The sequence below is a fragment of the Arvicola amphibius genome, chromosome 2, assembly GCF_903992535.2.
Source record: "Arvicola amphibius chromosome 2, mArvAmp1.2, whole genome shotgun sequence".
In the NCBI taxonomy this organism is placed as follows: domain Eukaryota; kingdom Metazoa; phylum Chordata; class Mammalia; order Rodentia; family Cricetidae; genus Arvicola; species Arvicola amphibius.
In genome coordinates, this window is record NC_052048.2 from 149,804,633 (window position 1) to 149,825,466 (window position 20,834).

The window sequence follows — 20,834 nt, forward strand, 5'->3', positions numbered from 1 at the left end:
CCCTTCTTCCCCTTCTGGGAGTCCTATCACATGTGAGCTTCTGAGGTCCCTGCTATGTTGACTTTTCTTAGTCTCTTTCTCCTCTCTATTCCTAGACTGTGCATCTCAGTTTTTCACCTTCCAGTTCACTGGTTGCTTTCTCTGCTTGGTCAAACCTGCTGTCAAGCCCTGCAGTAAACTTTTCTTATTATTATGTTTTCTTTCAACTCCAGATCCTCTGCTTAGTATTTTAAATGCTGTATGTCTCTTTCTTCCTGGTGATATTCTCTATTCTATGGGGCTTTGCTTTAAACATTTTTAAGTTCTTTTGACACGATTCCCCTCTGCTTATTTGAAAGAATTTTAAGAGCTGACTTAAAGCGTTTTGTGGTAGTCTTACATCTGAGCTTCTTCTGGACAGATTTATTGGAAGTTTTCCCTGTATACAGGCTGATTGGTTTAACTTCCTGCTGCCTTGACAACACCACAGTCAAAGCACCTTATAGGAGAAAGCGATTTCCTGGACTTATGATTCCAGAGATAAGAGTCCATCATGGCCGGTAGATATGGAAATGGGGATTGCGTAATGGCTGGAGTAGTAAGCTGGTGGCTAACACACTGAAGAGAAAGCAGCAAGCAGAGAAAGCTAACTACAAATAGGGTGAGGCTTTTTGCTCTCAAAGCCCAGTCCTACAAGCCCACCCCCTCTAATCCTGCCCTAACACGTTGCCACCAACTGGTAACCAACTGTTCAGGTGCCGGAAACTATGGGGGACATTTATCATTCAAACTACCACATTAGGCAATGTTTTCTTTACTTGTTGAAAATGGACTCTTTAAATAATAAGATTTTGTTGTTTGTTTGTTTTCAAAATAATGATTTTTGGAGCGCTTTACTCTGTTATTCCCACAGACATCACTTCACGGTACACTAAAATCTTATAGACAGAATCTGAGTTCAGTAAAGAGTGGATAAAGGGAAGGAAGTCATGGAAAAGTTCAGTCCTAAAAAACAGCAGCCAGACCAAAAAATTATGATGACCATAACTTACATAAAGACAAGAGGGGAAGGTACTCTGGGGAGCCAGAAAACTGTGGCGGCAGCAATGGCGGCTGCTGCTGTTAGTGACTGAAAGAAAATGTCAAGTTTCACTGAAACTTAACAGATGGTGACACCATTCCCAAAGTAGGTCTACAGAAGAAGAGAAAAGGTAGCCAGTGGAGTGACTCGGACATCACAAGAAACCCAAGGTTTGGTGGGAGCAGTAATTGTCAGAAGAAATATTAAAGGTGTGTGGTAGAGGTAAACCTTTGGTATTAACTTCCTGGAGGTATCATGGCCACTAGCAACAAGAGTGGTGACATTCTGAAGACATGGTGACCAACAGAGCTGGGAAGGCTGACATCCCGGAGACACAATGCTAGTCAGGAGTAAGCGATGTGCAGCAGCTTCTGATGAGTCAGGTAAAGGAGCCTTGAACACCGTGCAGCAGGGTGACAGATTTCCAGATGCTCGTGCAGTGTACTCTCCAGGTAAACTCAGAAACATGCCCAAGGGATAGCAAGATCTCGCTGGGGTTCTGGCCACAATATCAGGTGGGGTGAAAGCTGGGGAAAGTCATAGCTATTGTGACCATAACCTCTTGCTGAATTTTGAGGTGCAGCTGACTTAAGAAAAACAAAGTCTGAATACACTGCCTGAGACTGTTTGGGGTGTGGCCTTGGTCCTGTTCCGTCTCGCCCTTTCACCAGCACAAGCTGCCAACCCCATCTGGGAGCACAAGGTAGCTGAAAAACAATAAACAGGAACTGTGGCTGAGGGGAGGAATGTACTGTGCTGATCATAGCCAGATTTTTACATCCTTCATTTGTTGAGCACATCCTGTGACTCTTGCCATAATGGTGAGGGAGTTTCTAAGATTGGGTTGAGGGGAAAAAAGAGTCACCCTAACTGTAGGTCACAATGTTTCATGGCTGGGGTTTCAGACTGACTAAGAAGGGGAAAGTGATCTGAGCACCCAAGCACCCACTACTTTGCTTCTTTGCTTCTTAATCATGGTAAGATGTCACCAGTTGCCTCCTATCCACCCCCACACACAAAGTGCCTGTTCTGATAATAATGGGCTGTGCTTTCAAAATATGAGGCAGAATAAACTCTTCTTCCCCTCCCTCCTCCCTTCCTTCCTCCTGGTTATCAAGTGACTGATCACAACAAAGGGCAGAGGAGCTAAGACAACCCACTGAACAGTGAGCTGTGGCTGCCTCCTGGACACTGAGGCTCCCTCGTGATCACAAACAAGCAGGCATGAAGAGAAACCTCAACCTGGTGGGGTCCACTGGTTCCGGTCAGTGAGAGGAAGTCATGTGGCTGTGGTACAAGAGACACAGAGGATATATGTGACCCGCCATCCTGGGACCAACTGCAGCTTGCCCATTCAGGCAAGGATAGCCAGCTCAGCCTAGGAGGGCTACGCTCATGAGGGACTCATTCTAATCCCTCAGGAGGGGTGATTTGTCACACCCAATAGGAAGTAACAAGATGAGCAAAGGTGAAAGCAGATGGTGAGGGGCTTTGAGAAGAGGGAGTTGGGGAGGAGGGTACCTGAGTCGCTGTGGTCCGCGACAGGGGAATGAAGTGCCAAAGACTGCAGTTCAGCCTAGGTATCTTGCTTTCTCAGTTTCCCCAGGAAAAGCAGAATCCCGAAAGAAGAGATCCCTAGACACATATGATCAGTGAATATGCACTGAACAGTTCAAACAGCAATGGCAGCTCTGGATGTTCTCCAAGAAGAAACCTGTTACTCAGCTCCAAGGTTTACAGCTAACTGGCAGCTACCAAAGGTGATGCCTTCAGGACCCACCTCAGTTTTTGGCATGCAGCCATGCCCATTCCAGGAAGTTACTACTCGAAAGCTGAGCCCAGCCGGGACACTAATGTATCTCCGGTGCAGGACTCGTGACTGACCAGTCTGCACTGCGAAGCTCCTTGCTGAGCTGGTACAGACAGGCTATGTCTGTTTGGGAACATGGCACCATAGCCCAAAGTTCTCCTGGCCCTTTTCTACTCGTCCCTCATCTGTACAGGCATCCCCTTGTAAGGGTCTCACTCTCCTGTCTCTTTCCAGGTTGTTCTCAGACTGACATCAGGATTGCTGTCCCACTCAGAAAGGGGCCTAAAGAAACGCTGCAGCGTGTGGTCGGCCCTACGATGAGAATATGCCACATTGCTTAGCCTGTGCGTCCCTTGCCATGTCCAGGTCCTGGTGTCACCTGCTCAGCCCGAGGTAGCTAGCAGGGATGTGTTACTGCCCTCCAGCAGAGGAGGATCTCAGGGAAGAGGCATAACTATCATCCTGACCTGAATCCTCCTGTTCCTGGTTCTGAGGCTGCCCCCATTCATTTTCTCTCTGGTGCAGGAAAATGTTTCAGGCAGACAATCCCAGCGCTGGTGAAGGCCTGTCATACACTGACTGTCAGTTGGGCACCAGAGGTGTGAAAAGCTCACCTCGGCCAAAGTACTTAGACATTTCAGGGGCCTCTTTACGAAATCAGGCCACTCTTTCATGGTGAACAGGAAATGCAGGTTCAAGATTTCTAAAACTCTGCATTTATGCAGTGACATATATGCTGTGTACATTTTTTATTATATAGGTAATGTGTGTCTAGAAGTCTGTATTCAAATGTTTGTAATGGAAGTATGTCTATAATGCTGATATACCCTGTTCCCCCCTCGTCTTGCAGTCCTTTGGGGGGTTGCAGACTGTAGGGAATATGATGTTGAATTTGGCCTGGAGATCATGACCCCTGCATAGGACTGGGGTCTGACCCATCTAGGACGCTGCTGCTTGCTCACAGGCCACCCTGCATTGCCTTTGGCTCAGCCTCTAGTCCATTCTGTAAGGCTCATGTACGCAGAATTGAAGCCTGGAGCTCACCTGCTGTCCAACCAGACGCCTTGCTTCGCAGGGGCCTCCAGTTTTGGTGTTGTTTTAGCCGCTCCATTCCAATGGGAAAAAATGTTACTGATTGAGGGGGGAAAATATAACTCTGATTGTTTGATTTTTTTCATTAACATTTTAATGTGTTAATTTAGCTCATTTTTATATATTGATAGCAGGTATACAGGATATTCTGTTTTATGTCAGTAAAATCCACAGTCCAAGAAAAACATAATCAGGTCCCATTTCTCCTGCCATCTTCTGTCTACTTTATTTCATGGATAGAAAAGCACAATCCACAGATTATCCCTGGGTTTGGCCACCATCCTTTGGTTGCCACTGGCTTGGCTTCCACTAGGCAGTGACAGGCCAGCCTAGCAAAGCCCTCACCATCTCCTAATCTAGTTATCCTCTCCCCACAAAGGTTAAGGCAGTTTAAAAAAAAAAGAAATTAGGCTCTTTCCCCAACCAGAAAAAAAAATGTCATCAGAAGGAAAGTGTGAAGTCCACAATTCCAATTCATCTTTATTATCTCACCCAATTCAATATACTTATACAAGCACTTTCTACAAATTACTGTGTTAAGACGGATGTGGCATTCAATTATAGCAGAATCACTTCTTGGCCTTTTGGCTAAGTAAAGTATAATAACAAAAACATATCAATTCTGAGACTTCATTATCCTACCAATAGGTTAATCTTGAAGCTAACTAAACACATATGTTATTTATCTTATCCTCAAGGTACATAAGAAAGTGGCAGATATTTTAAATGCCTGATCCTTAATACACTTTGGAGATGGTTTCATATTGTTCATCTCACATATGGTCCAACTCAGGCACTTCCAGTAGATCTTCTCAACCATGCACAAAACACCAGGAAATAAATTTCACACTAGTGAAGCTGGGCACAAAGACAGAATGAAGTTGTAATGTTGATGTTCATATCCACTTTCCACCATGCCCAAGAATGCTGGCCTTGTCTCTCTGTGTTTGTATGTGTGTGTGTGTGTGTGTGTGTGCGTGCGTGCGTGCGTGCGTGCGTGCGTGGTGTGTGTGTGGTGTGTGTGTGTGTTGTGTGTATCTGTCTGGATCCCCTGGTTCTTGAGGTACCATCTTATTGGGGCTTCAACATTGACCTGAGCCTTGGTCATGGTGTCAGTCTGACTCTGTTTTAACCTGGCAACATGGTTTTGACCCTTAATATTATCTTGATATTCAAAACATTTCCAATATTCTCTACCTTGTTCTCTTTGTCCTCCAATTCCCTACTGCTTGGCCTAACTTGACAATTTATTCATCCAAACACCTTTATCCAACATGAGATGCATTTATCCTTCAGTCTTTAAAGTCATGGACTTTCTTGAGGGGAACCATCCCACCAGTCCCGCCATCCCTTATCCCACCCGCCTCTGTCTGATGGCAATCCCTATGTCCCGACCTTTTGATTGCTCACTTGAGCTCATTATTTAAATACACTAGTAATTTTTGTTTTAATTTGATGGCCAACATGCGCCCCATGAATCAGAATGGTCATCTCTGAGACTATTGGCTATTGCCAGCAGATCTTTCACCTGGGTCTCCGGTCTTGACCGGTTTCTTTGTTATTAAAAGCACAAACTCGCCCCTTACACTTCTTAAGTATTCTTTAAGGGCTTTGTTCTTTGTGTTACTAGTATAGTCATGAATGTTTCCATCCCCGAGATCTTCCTTCCGTGTAAACAACACAATCATATCTTTCATATCTATCATATTTTTTTCTTTAAAAATGGCCTCCAGGTGTTCCACCGCTGCCTCATCTTCCTGGGTGAACCGCCCCAGCTGGAGTACCAGGACAAAAACCTTCATTCCTTCTTCACAGAGAGATAAACAGTGATTGACCTCCTTCTTTAACCTGGAAGGATCCTTTTGAAGATCAGGCAGCTGGCTGAATGATGGAGTGTCCACCACCACAATATCCTGCCAGTCCACGGTTGTCCTGTCGCTCTGGCTACTACTGTGATGGGCTGAGCTCCAAGTTGAGACAGGAAGGCAGGTCTCCCCCAAAATAGTGTTCCCAGTTGCACTCTTCCCAGTACCACTCCTTCCTAAGAGGATGATGTTTAAGAGTTCTGTTGCAGAGGAAATTTGGGAAGGACTCAGGACTGTGTAATAACACAGAACTCATCTTTCCAAGTTATTTCACAGCACCAATTTCATTCATTAAGCTCACTAGGCACCCCCCAGCGGCTACCCACACGTGAGACTGGTGTGCCCAGCTCACGCGGTCTATGAACTCAACAGAGGGACTTGGGACAATGCTCTGTCCACTGTTCATCTATGAAGATAGCATACCTCCTGCCTCTGGATCTACTCTGCTCCCTTCTCTAGGACCTCATCTTAATCCCTGGGTACCTATAAGAAACAGTGACCTTATCTTTGCTTCTTACCTTTGCTGGGTCTAGTCCACACATTTCATTCTTACCTTCTGTTCCTACTGTGAGTAAGTCCCCCTAGAGCAAGCTCCTCATAATCATAGCAAAATGTCTTTGAAGTATTAGAAAATCTAGTCCATACAATTAGATTTTCAGGAAAAAAAGCATCACATTCTATCAGTGGATTACCAGTTGTGTTGGTTGTCTCATACTAAAATTCACTAAAAGCAGGATGAACCTCACTGTGTCTTTCAATGATGAGTCAAAGAAACTTCCCTGGTTAAAAATAACTTGCCCAGGAACACTGTGTTTGTGGTGTCAGCGATGGAAGAGAAGGTTCCCTATAAATAGTATTTGTAGGTGCAGAGATCTAGATATATTTACCCTTCTGGGTGTTTCCTGGTGCCTTTGCACTTTGAACTGTGTTTCTTCTCAGTGGTCCTCCATCATGAGCTCCTTGTCAAGTCACTAATGTCTACCTCAAACCAAAGAGGGAGGAAAGGCCATCTTGGTCTTCCTTCCAGGACAGCTGGTGAGCTACTCCTGCTGAAGCCAGTCTCATAGCTATGCTTAAAGGGTTAAAATAGATCATTGCTCTGAACCAGCATAGGCATGCATACGTGCACATGCACACATGCAAGCACACACTCACACACGTGCTTCAGCACTCATGTCGTATATTGGCTCAGTTGTCAAGTCTGTCTAATCCAACCTTCCTGCTGTTTGAAGCCCTGTTTCTGTGAAGGCCATTCTCATCTTCTCCTAAGAGGCATGCTCAGCCGGTCATATTCTTTTCTTGAAGTTTCCAGCGTGTACTCTCTGTGGTGTCTCCCTTTGTCCCCCAACCATCTAAACCTTCCTATTCTCTAAAACCTGTTTCAAATTGAGTTTCTCCAATGCTCTCTCCTGACCTTCCTGTTTTCCTAGACTTCTTTAGGTAGCTCCTCCGGGTGGGATGTATAATGGGCCATAAAGAGAGACAGCCATTTGGGGCACTAATCTCCTGGATCAGAAGAGAAGAGAGGAGTAGAAATGGGAAAGACCTCAGATGGTCCATAGACAGGGAGTGGCGGACAAGATGGGCAGTTCCTTCTCAACAGGTAACAGCTGGAATCACCTTCACTCTAGTGCCACATGGCTCTCCATCTGCTACAAGCATTCAGGCTCTCTGTCCCTTGTCATGTCTTAGCTCCAACTCTCTTGCTCTTTCTGCTAATTTTACTTCCCTAGTACATGCCATAAAGGGTGTTCATATAATGTTGTTTAGATGCCAATATATGTGCAGGTATATATGCATGAGTGGTATTCATGGAAGAGGTCAGAGGACAACCACAGCTGTCATTGCTCAGCCGCAGCCTACCTTGGTTTTAGAGACAGAGTCTCACTAGCCTGAAGCTTGATAAGTAGGTAAGGACGGCTGGGCAGCAAGTCTCAGGGATCCGTATCAGGAGCGCAGCATTTGCCGCCACACCTGGCCTTTTTGACATGGGTTCTGGGATCAAACTCAGGTTTTCATGCTTGTTAGTCAAGTGAGTCATCTTCCAAGCCCTACTAGCACTTTCTACAGTTTCCCCATCTCCAAAGTAGGGAAGAATAAATAACCCAGAGAGGATCTGGGTTAAGAAAACAGAAAAGCAAAACAGTGACCTGAAACTGTCGTCACTGAGCTTGAGTGCTGAGTGCTGAGTCCTGGCCACGGAAGACAGCAAGGAGATCGGGAGAGGTCTCCATGCTGGGGAGGTGGGATAGGGGTCAGGAAGGAATTAGCCGGGCGGTGGTGGCACACGCCTTTAATCCCAGCACTCGGGAGGCAGAGGCAGGAGCAGATCTCTGTGAGTTCGAGACCAGCCTGGTCTACAAGAACTAGTCCAGGATAGGCTCCAAAACCACAGAGAAACCCTGTCTTGAAAAAAAAAAAAGGACAGAATTAAAGACAAGCCATGAGAGTACATTAAAAAAACTTGTAACTTTAGGATAATTTGAAGAAGACACCAAAGTATGTACCTGCTAGTTGGTTCTGAGACAGGGGTCTTATTTATAACCCACGTTGACTTTGAACTCACGATTCAATCAAATGAACTGGAACTCCTGGTGCTCTTGACTCTACTTCCCAAGTGTTGGGACTACAGGCATACACCATCACACCCGCTGACTGACTGCTGGGGGATCAACCCCTAGTGCAAGCTGGGTAAGCACTGTACTGAGCTACACCTCCAGCCTAGACCTTTTCTCACTCCTCTGCACATCCTTCAAAAGTAATAGCTCTAGACCATGCCTTATACCCAAGCACTGGACCCAAACCCATTTGCTATGCTCAGCCGTACCTTTCTCTCTGAAGATGCAAGGCTTGTTGCCATTGCGCTGCACCATGCTCTCGACTTGGCTCAGGAGTTGTCCACCTGGCCTGCTCCTCCTCCACAGTTGCCCGGTAGTTGAAAGCGGTGTATCTTTCTCCAAATTTCAAGCTGATGGTCCCGCAGATCACTATTTTACTTATCAAATTCATCTAGAGCCTGATCCTCTAAATCTTCTTTCCTCGTAAAGAGAATAATTGTGACTTGGTGAATTTTTCTCCAAAAATATGTTTGACGGGGTTGAACATCTTGTTGTCAGTCTTCATCAAAGAGCTCAGTGGTCACCAGCAGGAAGGCATGGGGACCTGGAAAGGTGAGTTCTTGATATCAGCTGCATCCGGCTTCCACGATGCGATCTCTGGAGAATCAATGATCAGGAATTTCTTCCTGTTCCAGATCCTGCTATGGGAGACAAAGTCCTTGGTGACCTTGCTGCTCACTGAATACTGAGTCTAAAGGGCCACTTCCCCCAGAATGATGTTTCCTGCCGCACTTTTCCCAACACATGCTTCCCCATGAGGAGGACCCTCAGTTCTGGCATCTCCACAAGCCTCAGCAGGTCCTGTGAGCTGAGACTCTTTCTCTTTGTACCTGTGAGACAAAAAAATAAAAATAAAAATAAAAAATAGACCCAGTGTCTCCTTCTGCTGTTGAATACAGTTGTGAACTGCTCTACAAAGCCTCATCCCTCTGCCTGAGCAGGCCTCTCACCTTGGGCAAAACCCAGCCACCAGACAGAAACCATGGGAAGGAGGAATGAACCAGAAGGACTATGAAAAGCCCCAGATTTTCCGGGAAAATGGCTTTGCTAAATTGAACTTCCGCGTCCGTCATTCATCAAAAGCAAGTATGAAAGCATGATGTCATGGGCTAAGGCACGGGCTGTGGACAACCTGGTTATTAAATTGTCCCTAGCCTTACACTCACATGACAAATACTCAAGTTGTTGGTTTGTTTTTTAACATGCATGAAACTCAAAAGCATGCTAAGTGCAAGAATCCAGACACAAAACTGACATTGTGTATGGCTCCATTATCTGAAGTTCAAAACGGGACAAATTCATCTGTGTTTATGGAAGTCTGCAAAATGGTTGTCTACGAGAGGAAGCTGTAAGAACTAATGTTCTTCACAGAAGAGAGGATATTATTTTTATAATTAACTTTCTAATTAACCTGCAAAAATGCTTAAACCATCTGTGTCTATTGGTCGCATTATTTGCAATATAATAATAAGCTAGAAACCAACAACAGTTAAATGAAGAAAATGTGGTATGGGGGCTAGGAAGCAAGTCAGTTGCTAAGCAACTTGCCTTGTAAGAATGGGGAGTCTAGTTCAACGTCCTAAACCCATGAAAAAATTAAAATCCAAGCGTGATGGTGCACACTTGGAATCCCAGCACTTGGGGGCAGAGACAGGTAGATCCTAGAGCACTCTGGCCAGTAGTCTTGTCTACAGGGTGAGCTCCAGGCCATGACTAGATCTTTGTCTCGATTAAAAAATGCATGGTGCCTAAGGTGATACACGGAGGTTGTCCTCAGGCCTGCATATTTACACAATACACAAGCATGTTCACACTTACCTGCACACACTCATGTACACATATACAAATGAGAACACTCACCCACAGATGTGATATGTATATATTTGTACACACACCACACACAACACACACACACACATCAGTCTTATTTGGCTATAAAGAAGAATTAAAATTAGGACTGGATGGAACTAGAAAACAGAACAATGTGTCCTTGCTATGTCCTTTTGGTGAAACTGTTCTCCTCTGACTCTCAGAACACGCAGGCTAGGATGCCCAGTCTGTTGAAAGGGGTGAGAGAGGAATAACACCCCGGGAAGTCTCCAGTAACTTGACAGGCATGGAGCAGCTACAGAGGGTTCATGGTCGAGGAAAACTTGAGTCCAGCTTTGAGTCCTGCTCCCCACACTTCCCCCTCCCTCACACCCTGCACATAGGACAAGAGCTCCTCACCCTCCCTCACCACCACAGCTGCTTACTAGGTTTCCATACAAATATGGCTGCTTCTCAAGTGCTCCCCCAAACGGCTCCCACAGCCACACAAGCCAAGTGTCACACATTTCCCTTTACCCAAGAGTGTTGTAACCTTAGTCAACATGGCGTCAAGAACACAGATGAGCGCACGTGCTGGTGTGGATGTGGGGGAAGGGAACGGACCCTTGCATACTGTTTGGGGGCAAAAGTGTACAGACGTCTTGAAATTCAGTCTGGAGGTTCTCAAAGAAATGGAAATAAAACTGCCCTCTGGCCCATCCATTCGACACCTGCCATACACCCAGCAAACTCTATACAATACTGCAGAGATCTCTGCTCATCTGTGATTTATTGCTGCTCCATTCCAATTGCTAAGAAATGGGAGAAACTTAGCTATTCATCAGCCAGCGAATGGACCAGGAACATAGACACACATATGTTCATACATATATACAATGCGTATTATTCAGCCACAAAGAGAAATGAAGGTTCACAGGTAAATAGATGAAACTGGGGGGAAACTGTGAGTAATTATACTGAGTGTATAACCAGGGCCACACAGACAAACGTCTTGTCTTCTCTTTCACATGTGGATCCAAGCTTGAACTGTCGTAGTTCTGCTGGTTTGATGTGGAGTTTCTGTAGAAGTAGCAACTGGGAAGGGGGTATGAAGGTTGGTTCCTTGCAGAGGCAGGGGCGGTAGAACATAGGCAGAAGGAAAGAAGATGAGAGTAGAGAAGTTTGAGGAGGAAGGGGTGTGCATTTTGGAGAGATGAGCAGGTGGAAGGAGGATTAGCCAAAACAATGGGTTTATGAAAAAGCCCTTGCAGAAACCACTGTCTTGTAACACCCCCCCCCCCAAAAAAAAAGCACTAAGGGAAAAAGTATCGTATTATTCCATTTGTTATTTCTTTTCAAATGAGGGCTCCCTCAATCCAGAGAGCCCACACAGTGCAGTGGATAGACGCAGGTGCTGGGAAGAAGACAGCAAACCTAGAGATGGTGTCTTCTTTCTCAGCCGCCATCAGTCCCATGGTAGATGCCAGCACTCCCAGACCATGGCCACATGCAGCATGTCAACAGCTCCAAAATATCCCTCTAGTGACTACAAGGACAGCAGTGGCCTCTCTCTAACCTTGTCATCCTGAGGACAAAATAATTACTAGAGTTTCTAGTTGTAGAATTACCCCCAGTGCTTACTAGCACCCAGTCCAAAGAGACCCGACTTCCTTGGAACCACCTAATGCAAGCCATGTGCCACTGCAAGTTCTCTCTAGCCCCGTGGGTTGAGGTGTCCTCTGTGTTAGATCAGCCATTGTTCACATGATGTCCTAGGGTTTCCTAAATGGCATTGGCTTGAATTTTTAATCCCCAAGGCTGAAAAGACACCTTCATATTGATGATCTCATGAAAAAGAGTGCCTTCCATGGCCACTAGTGTGCCTGCCGAGATGCTGTAAACTGTACATAGGCTGTACATATAAGTTTACAGACTTGAGGCTTGAAGTACATGTATGCTATTTCCTAGTCCACAATGTCAGTTTCAATTATTGTTATTATTACTAATTTCATAAATGACATTTTGGTTATTTTGTGGTACTTCCCAGTCTGTGAGCTTCACTTTGAGATTTTCGGTTTTTCCAACAGGGCTGACCCAGAAAGAAGCTAAAAAATGCATCTATGGCTTCAGAAGCCTTGTGTCTCCTTCACTGCAGGCATTCTGCTTAATATTGTGTACCGGCCTGTGTTGCTGCATAAGACACACAGCTGTGGAAGGCCTGTACAAAGATGCTGTGAGCTGGTACCATCCCTGAGGAGTGTCCTAGTCCCCATCAGGAATAAGAGACTTGAGACCAGGAAGAAGAGACAGAGTTAGGGGAAAGCTGTGGAAAGCAAGGCTGGCTCCATACACAGAACAGAGGAGGCAGGGCCATCGCAGTGCCCCACCTTGCCTTCTGCTGCCCTGAGTCACGAATGGCAGGAGTCCTCTGGGAGCAGCTGTGGACACCCACAGAAACTGGGCTCTCCATGGACCTTTCGTTTCTGATTCACTAGTTTCCACCTTGCTTTAGCTGGGCAATATGCATTAAAAAGAATGTAGACATCAGTCTAAAAGCTGGGTGATCAACTTACCACGCAGATTGTCCCCTCCTTCACATGTAGCTTTATTTCACACAAGCCTAGAAGATAAAGGGGAAAATGAGATACACACAGCTAAGAATACAGTCTTCTGCGCAATAACAGGCAGACAGACAACTGGAGACAGAACAGCTGCCTGAGGAGGGAAGAGGTCACAGTAAGGTCACGGTCTCGGGTTCCTCTGTGCACCTGCCCATGTTTCAGTCTCGCTGATGCTGTTGAGCCAGGTTCCCAGAGTTGGAGGCATTCCCCAGCACCCATTCCCTTGCTGCTCCCTGGGGTAGTGACCTGGGGTGGTGACAGAGCCTCTGATGGGAAGTTTAAATTGAGAACGCCTCACCAGGTGTGAAAAATCAAACACATAATTAACATGAAAACAATGCCTTTCAGTCTGCAGGTGGGCTGGAAACCTCCTGGGCTCCATTCTAATCTTCTCTCTCAATGTTCAGACCCATCAGAAGAGTCTGCCTCTGCTTCCTTACCTGTTCTCAGGCAACATCTTTAATGGCATTGATTCTCTCCCTCTCCCTCTCTCTTTCTTTTTATCTCTCTATCTCTCTTTCTCATTGTTTCAATATAAATATGCTATGCATGATATAAAAATTAATAATCTTCCATATCCAACCTGTGAGTGACAGCTGTCAATGCTACATATCCCTCTATATTTCTCTGTGCTTATACAAATATGCACAAGAGTCCGCACACATAGGAGAGATTCATGGGCTTCCTGGTCAGCAATTTGCTTGGTATCATAAACTTCACATCTACACAAGTTAATTTAGATGGAGCTACCCGCTCCTTATGGTTGGTACATCTACCCTACACGTGTGACATATGTAACTGATGTAGCCGTCCTCTCAGTGGTGGGTCTTTGGGTTATCCTCTGGTTTTGCTGCTTCAAAAGACATTGTGGTAAGAATCTTTGTACAGGTTACTTTATATATTTTCCCTTTTGGATTGCTAAAATTCCTTAGAATTTTTTAAAAGATTTATTATCATTTTTATTTACATGTGTAAGTGTTTTGCCGACATCTTTGTATGCAAATCCAATGTGTGCAATGACTGTGGGAAGCAAACAGAGGGCGACAGATCTGAAACTGAGCCACAGATGGTTTGTAAGACCCCCATGTGGGTGCCAGAATCTGAAACTCAGGTCCTCAGCAAGAGCAGTAAATGCTCTTAATCACTGAGCCATCTCTCCACCCCTGAAATCCTTAATATTCATAATGCCTCTAAACCCTCACACATCTCAATAACAACAGCTAAGAAATGCTGAACATCTCTTTATTAACAACTTTTTAAGCATCTCATTTAATCTCCATAGCAAATTCTTATGACATCTTTTTTCCACAAGACTTGGCAGTGTGGTTAACAGAATGGGTGTTTTCTATCCTCATGGGCTTTGTAGGGAGGCAGCTATTGTAACTGTATCTACAGGAGCATCTTGAGCTGGTAGTGACAGATGGAAGGGGTTATTCTGAGGACAGAGAAGTGAGGAGCCAAGCAGGGATGAGAGAGTCAAGAGGCCGAGAGATGGATGGAAGTGAGCTGATGCTGAGTGGCTGGATCCACAGAACAGAGCTGGTGCAGGGTGGGAAGAAAGGCAGTGCCAGCTATGAAGTGCAGAGAGGACATGAGCACAACTCGAGACGGGAGGGAAGGCCAGTGAGACCAGCATAGAAAGCAGGACACAGGGCAAGCGACCAAGCTGAGTCAGAACTATGATTCATATTAAGATCAGCAAGAAGCTGCTGAGCACTTTAAGCAAGGTTTTCTCATGGGAGGTCATTCTGAGCCTCTTCTCTTTGCTGGCATCCCCGTCGCATGCTTCACTCAGGGAAGAGACAGACTGTCCTAACACACAAAGCACACACTCGGCGTAGGAGACAGGATGTCATGAGCCTGTTTCCTCATCTGTAGAACAGCCTTACATGGCATTCACGCACGTATTGGTGATTGTGTGAGTCTGGCATTTAGTAGGTGCTCAGTAAAAGACTTTCTCTACTGCCATCCTGTTTAGACTCATTCATCATCAATTTTGTGGCTTCTCTCTGAGCAGATGGTGCCAAGGTTCACCTTCTGTTTGACCCTTGCCTTGCAGAAGCCTCTGTACTGACATTCACCTGCTCACCCACCATGTGGTGAGGACCTGGAGTCTATGCAGAAACCACTCCGTTGGGTGTCAGCTCTTCACAGGAAGTCTGCATTTCTGTAACTGCCTGGTTGCAAATGCATTTTCCTCCCACGTTAAAGAATGAGATGTGATTAACAGCTGGCCGATTATATGTGCCATGGAGTGGAGGATTGCGGCCCCATAAGTGAAATGAGGTGAAAACTGTCAGTAGGTTAAAGAGCAGAAGTGCTGATGTCACTAGACCTTCAGTGATCTTTGGTCATCAGAGAGTTGAGAGCAATAGTTTCAGAGCTAAGGCTCCATGTGGAGCAACAACCATTGGCTGAGTGGAGAGGAAGGCGGGACTCTAAGAGATTTTAGGGTGCTGGGTGGTGATAGGTTTGAGCAAGTCAAGGATGAGTTAGTGTCAGGGTCCCGCAGAGCCTGAGCTGGCAGAACAGAACTGAGCTAAGACTACAGCTTTAGAAACTGAGGACCACAGATGATCCTCCAGGACTCTAAAAGTGAAGGGTCTTCTGGGAAGACGTGAAGAAATGAAGGAGAGCCTAAGGAGGCTCTGAGAACATCGTCTTTAGAGGCCAGAGACTGGAAGGGACTCAGAGTCTTTGAAACATGCCAGAAGAGAAGTGGGGAAAACAAGACTGGGTGGGGTTTTGTTGCTGTTTTTTTTTAGAGTCCAGTGTGTTCAGTACCCATGAGGGCCACAGGGAGACAAGAGTTTTGTCTCCCATTAACTTTCCAGTTAAGTCTCAAAGGCCCAGGCTGACACTCAAGCAGTTTGATTGGCTCCTATTACTCCAGAGCGGTGGTTCTCAACCCTCCTAAGCTGAGGACATTTTAATACAGTTCCTCATGTTGTGGTGACCCCCAACCATAAATTTATTTTCATTACTTCATCAGTGTAACTTTGCTACTGTTATGATTGTATTGTAAATATCAATATGCGACCCCTGTGAAAGAGCCGGTCCAGCCGGCAAACACGAGCCACTGGTTGAGTAACGCCGCCCGAGAGCATGTAAACAACAACTCCCTAAACAAAACAAACCTGTAAAACACACAAGATAGTTCACTAATTTAGGACTACCTTCCTCCCACCAGTCTACCTGGACTCCACTGACTTCCAATTGTCAAGGGCACGAATATGGCTCTGGGTTTTCCTCCACCAACCGTTCAGTCAGATCAAGGAGCCGGGACGCCTGCGTTCCCGCTGCTTCCTGTCTACCTTGTTGTTTGAAAGTACAGTATCGATCTCCAACGTTTCCAAGAAACTCCCTTAAGAGGGCTCTTGCTTTCCACGTAGTCCTTCAGCGAGTCTTCACCCAGCTCATCTTCCCGAGTAAAGACAACAATCATGTGGACTGTAGGCTTTAGGGCCAAACTCAGCACGGATGCCCTTAATGGTCTCCCTGTCCTCCTCTGTATAGTGGCCAATGGGAATGGACCAGGAGCAGCGCGTGGAGACCATCAGCCAAGAGCTCCAAGCATTGCTGCAGGTTCTGCTGCCTGACCTCTGCACTGGACAGTGAGGAGAAAAGATCCGGGTGTCGATGGACAATGACCCGCTTCTCTCTCAGGGTCACACTTTCACTCTGGCACCGGTTGGTCACCATGTGGTCACTGAACCTGGACTCAAACGCGGCTTTACCCAGAATGGTGTTTCCTGTGGCCGCTTTTGCCTGCCCCCGTTTCCTAACAGCAGGAGCCGCAGCGTGGATGTTCCCAGGCTCCCCTTGAAATTGTCCTCCTGGTCCCCGCTGGTGCTGTTGAGACAAGAGCTGCCCGTCAGTGCCTCCACCCACCGCAAGTGGAGAGGGGACCACAGGAAGGCGGGTCCTCCTTGTTCCCTGAGAATTAAACCCACTGGGTTGGGAGGCAGCTCCACTGTAAGGTTTGCTTTGCTAGATTAAGGCCCTCAGCGCTCAATGGTAGCACGTGCTTGCAATCACGGGGTGACTGAGAGAAGCAGAGAGCCTGCGCTCACTCACCAGCTCGCCTAGACTATAGCAGGGGTTGGACCAAGGGCTCTGTGCTTTCTAGGCAAGCACTTCTACAAAACTAAGGCCTCATCCCTGGCCCATGTGGTCCTGACTATAAACTTTGATATTCATTCTAGAGGACTCGGTCTAATACAAACAGTTAAGGAACGAACATGAATCCACATGAGCTCATCTCAGAAGTGGCCATTGCTAAACGTGTTGCTTACTTCATGTAATTCCACAATGGCTTGTCTCCTTAGAGGGTTTCTCCTTCACTAGCAATACATGTTTCTCAACCATATTTAGAAAATGAAGAAAAGCCAGAACAAAGATGTTAGAAGGCAATCTGTGAAGAATCACCGAAGTTTGTAGTGCTTTTTTACTGCATGTACCTGGCCCCTGCAGTTTCATCACACCCATGTGTGATGATAGGTGGTCCTCAGGAGTCAATGTACTCCCTGATGACCATGAAGTTTCCCTTCAGTTGGGGCCTAAGTTTTCCCTGGGAGTGGCTCCAAATATCAAAGCTAAAGAAGCATTGGTCAGGGGGCTGGAGAGATAGCTCATCTGTTAAGAGCACTGGCTGCTTTCCAGAAGACCTGGGTTCCATTCCTGCCAATCAAAGTGGCAGCTCACAATGTCTATAGCCCCAGTTTCAGGGGATCTCTCATCTTCAGACCAAAGCATGCAAAAAATTATTTTAAAGAAATTTTAAAAAGTAATGGTCAAATTCTCACTTAGAATATTAGCTGTGCAGGAAGGCTACCTCAGGAGACACAGATGGGAGATAGCAGTGTACAAACTCTGCTGGGAAGACTACAGGTGTCCTTCACTCCCCCATGAGATGCTTCTGCCTAGGCTTGGCTCAGAGAGCTGTTCGATGGGGTTGCTGGAGTGTTGAGGCCAAACTATGAGCATGTTTCAAGAGGGCACCATATGAGTAAAGACAGTTCTAGAATCTTTAGGTTTAACGTTGTCTGTCCTTTTGGGTTTTACACTCCCTTGGGGTCTGTTATCCATTCTGGCCTATGTCTCCCTTTTGAGATAGGAAAATTGTCCTTGTACTGGCCTCACCGCTGTACAGTAAAAGCCTTTGTTTTGACTTCCCAGGTTCACAGCTGGAAGAGAATCTGTCTCAGGATAAGCCCTGCCTGGAGTTTCATCCTTATCTATCTGAAGACTGGTGGACTTGAAATATTCAACTTAAAGCTGGGATGGCATGTTAAAACCTCAGGAGTGATTCAGATGACATGAGTATGCTCTGGTTGTGACTCAGACACAAACTTGAGGTCTAAGGGATTGAGTTTTATGATGAATGCATCTGCCAAAGTTGGGAACTTCATCCACCATTCAGCAGTGTTGGGAGATGACCCTAAGAAAAGAAGCTTCAGGAAAGGGACTCTGCACTCACAAGCAGATCCATGCCCTCCTGGAGGAAGTGTGCTCCAGATTATGGGGAGAGTGAATCATTATAAAGTGAGTTTGGTAGGGCGAGGAGAGCCGGCTCCGCGGTGTAAGAGCACTGGCTGCTCTTGCAGAGGACCTGAGTTCGGTTCCAGCACTCACGTGGTAGCCTCACAACCATTTGCAACTTGGTTCTAGAAGATCTAATTCCTCTTTTGTGACCTCTGCAGGCTATGCATTATGTGATACACAAACATGCATTCATTTTAGGTGGGTTTTGTCCCTCCTGCTGCCTTTTACGCACTCGCCCGCCCCTTCTTGCTTCCATCATAGTATAACAACAATATGAAGGGTCTCTGCCAGGGGTGGACCCCTTGATCTTGGATGCACTAAGACACTCCACCAGGCCTCAGGTAGAATGGAACAAAACCAGCCCTCCATCCTTGTGGAAATCTTATGCATGTGATCAGAAGGATAACTGGTTTCATGAAGCAGTATCCCAATTCCCTTACAACAACTACACCACCTTCTCTCTCCAGGCCACAATCTGTGACCGCATAGGGAGTCCCTGCAATCAGTTGAACAGAGCAAAGGGAGACTTGGGTTTTGACAGACGATTCTGCTACAATATGCCGGCACCAACCAGCAGAGAACAGCTACAGTAGGGTGGCCTAGTCTTGGGGCATCTCTTGGGGACAATGTCAGAAGGATATTCTCTCTGTGGGCTGAACTTTGAGCAGTGCACCTGGTTCATTTCACTAGAAAAAGAAACAGTCAGACATGCAACTATTACCAACATGTGGGCTCCAGCCAACAATGAGGCTGGGTAGTGTGGATTTAAAAACAGCATGGCTGGGGAATCAGGGCTAAGCTGGTCTGGAAGAGGTATCTGGAAGGACCTGAAGGGAAGAAAACCAGGAGAAATTCTGAGTGCTCATCGAAAACTGACCAAAGCAAAGGGAGAGACCTTGTTCATCAAGTCCGATAGCATGACCCACTCTGTTGGTGCCAGTCAGCCTCTTCCTGTCAGTCACCCAATTAATCAGCCAAGGGGCTCAGGCACAGAGGGACACAGTTTGTACATGGGTCTGGTCAGGTGGAAGTAGACAGTGCCACTTCTCCGTAGCCATGATTCATGTCAGAAATCCACAGGTAGAGTCAAGTGAGGATGGCATTACTCCGCATCAGCAAAATGTTGATTCCAGTCCCCAGCCCTTACACTCTGATGGCACAGAGGTCTTGGTGACAGAGAGCAGAATGTTTTCCACCCAGGACACAATCATCACCCTATACTGGCAGTTAAGACTGTGTATAGTCCCTCTCTCTGTCTTCCCAGGATGCAGCAGAGGGTACCATGAGCTCAGCCATTGGGAGGAGCTTCTGTGATGAAACATGGATTCATCCCACATCAAGAGACAAATGGCCACAGAGAAAGGAGGTCAGGAGAGCTCCAGGGCCACAATGGGGGAAGAAATTTAGTCCTAACCAGTGGGTGTGTTACATAAGAGAGGGTTCACAGGTAAGGGCAGTTTAGATAAATTGGACTTCCTCCCCAACACTTAAACTACAGAGCTTCTGTGCAAGGCCTGGGAAATGTTAGAGAGAGAATCTAGAACACAGACTCTGCTGTATGCCTCTCCAGAAAACCCACAATCCCCATAGCACCTGATGACTTCCTGAGAGTCCAACTCCTGAGACGCCGTCTGCTAGGCTCTCAAGCCTCCCAATCGTCCCTCTTCTTCCCCTGTGTATGGAACCTCCTTGACAGACCTCCTGGCAGGAAGCGCCCCACATTACTTCTTAGGAAGTTATTCTGCACCCGTCTGAATTCAGATGAAATGGCATGGTTTCTGCCAGGAGAAAACTGTCCCTGGGCTCTTAAAATCAAAGCTGGCAAAGGGCAGGCTGCCTTCCATGGGCCAACACTCCCCTAAAGGTTGATAGTGTGTGCACACACACACACGCAGACACACACACAACCACACACACACGAAAACATACCTTGGTTCTTCCCCCTGTCCTATCGATGTCTTGCAGCTTCTGGGCTCCACCTGGCTTCCTCCAGCGACTCCTTGGTGGGATGAAGTGGCCATCTCTAGCCTCAGGCCATTGGGAGCAAATCCTAAAGAGGGCAGAGCCACACAAGGAGAGTCAAAGATTCACCAGGTCACTAAGACCCTAATCTCCCTGTTTTTTCTAGGAAGAAAGAAGTTTCTAAAACGCATGTATTATCAGTAAAGCCCGAGAGGAAGCTCAGAACACGGAAGCTTAGGGTGGGGCCAGCATGAACACACAGGCATAGCTTTTCTGGAGATGCCTTTGGGGGCCACCATGTGGCCGAAGGATGTGGGAGCACAGCTGTTCAAGTAACAGAAGAGCTAGCTTGGGTCTTGTCACGGTGAACTTCCGCTGTGAGGGTGACCCAAATCTAGAGTCATCTGGGAGGAGGAGGCCTCAACTAAATGGTTGCTCATAACAGGCTGGCCT

General features: G+C 46.4%; 1 protein-coding gene across 1 annotated transcript; it reads right to left on the reverse strand.

Annotated features, from left to right (window-relative positions):
- Nucleotides 1–4,417: 4,417 nt before the first annotated feature.
- Nucleotides 4,418–20,627, reverse strand: Gimap8 (GTPase, IMAP family member 8). Its single transcript, XM_042054564.1, is given in 16 exon segments — nt 4,418–5,501; nt 5,504–5,563; nt 5,566–6,027; nt 8,655–8,728; nt 8,730–8,800; nt 8,802–8,887; nt 8,890–8,966; nt 8,968–9,001; nt 9,004–9,189; nt 9,192–9,365; nt 16,013–16,238; nt 16,240–16,323; nt 16,325–16,405; nt 16,407–16,654; nt 16,657–16,727; nt 20,349–20,627. Coding segments are annotated over 16 exon segments (2,118 nt in total). The 5' UTR covers nt 20,441–20,627; the 3' UTR covers nt 4,418–5,409.
- Nucleotides 20,628–20,834: the final 207 nt, after the last annotated feature.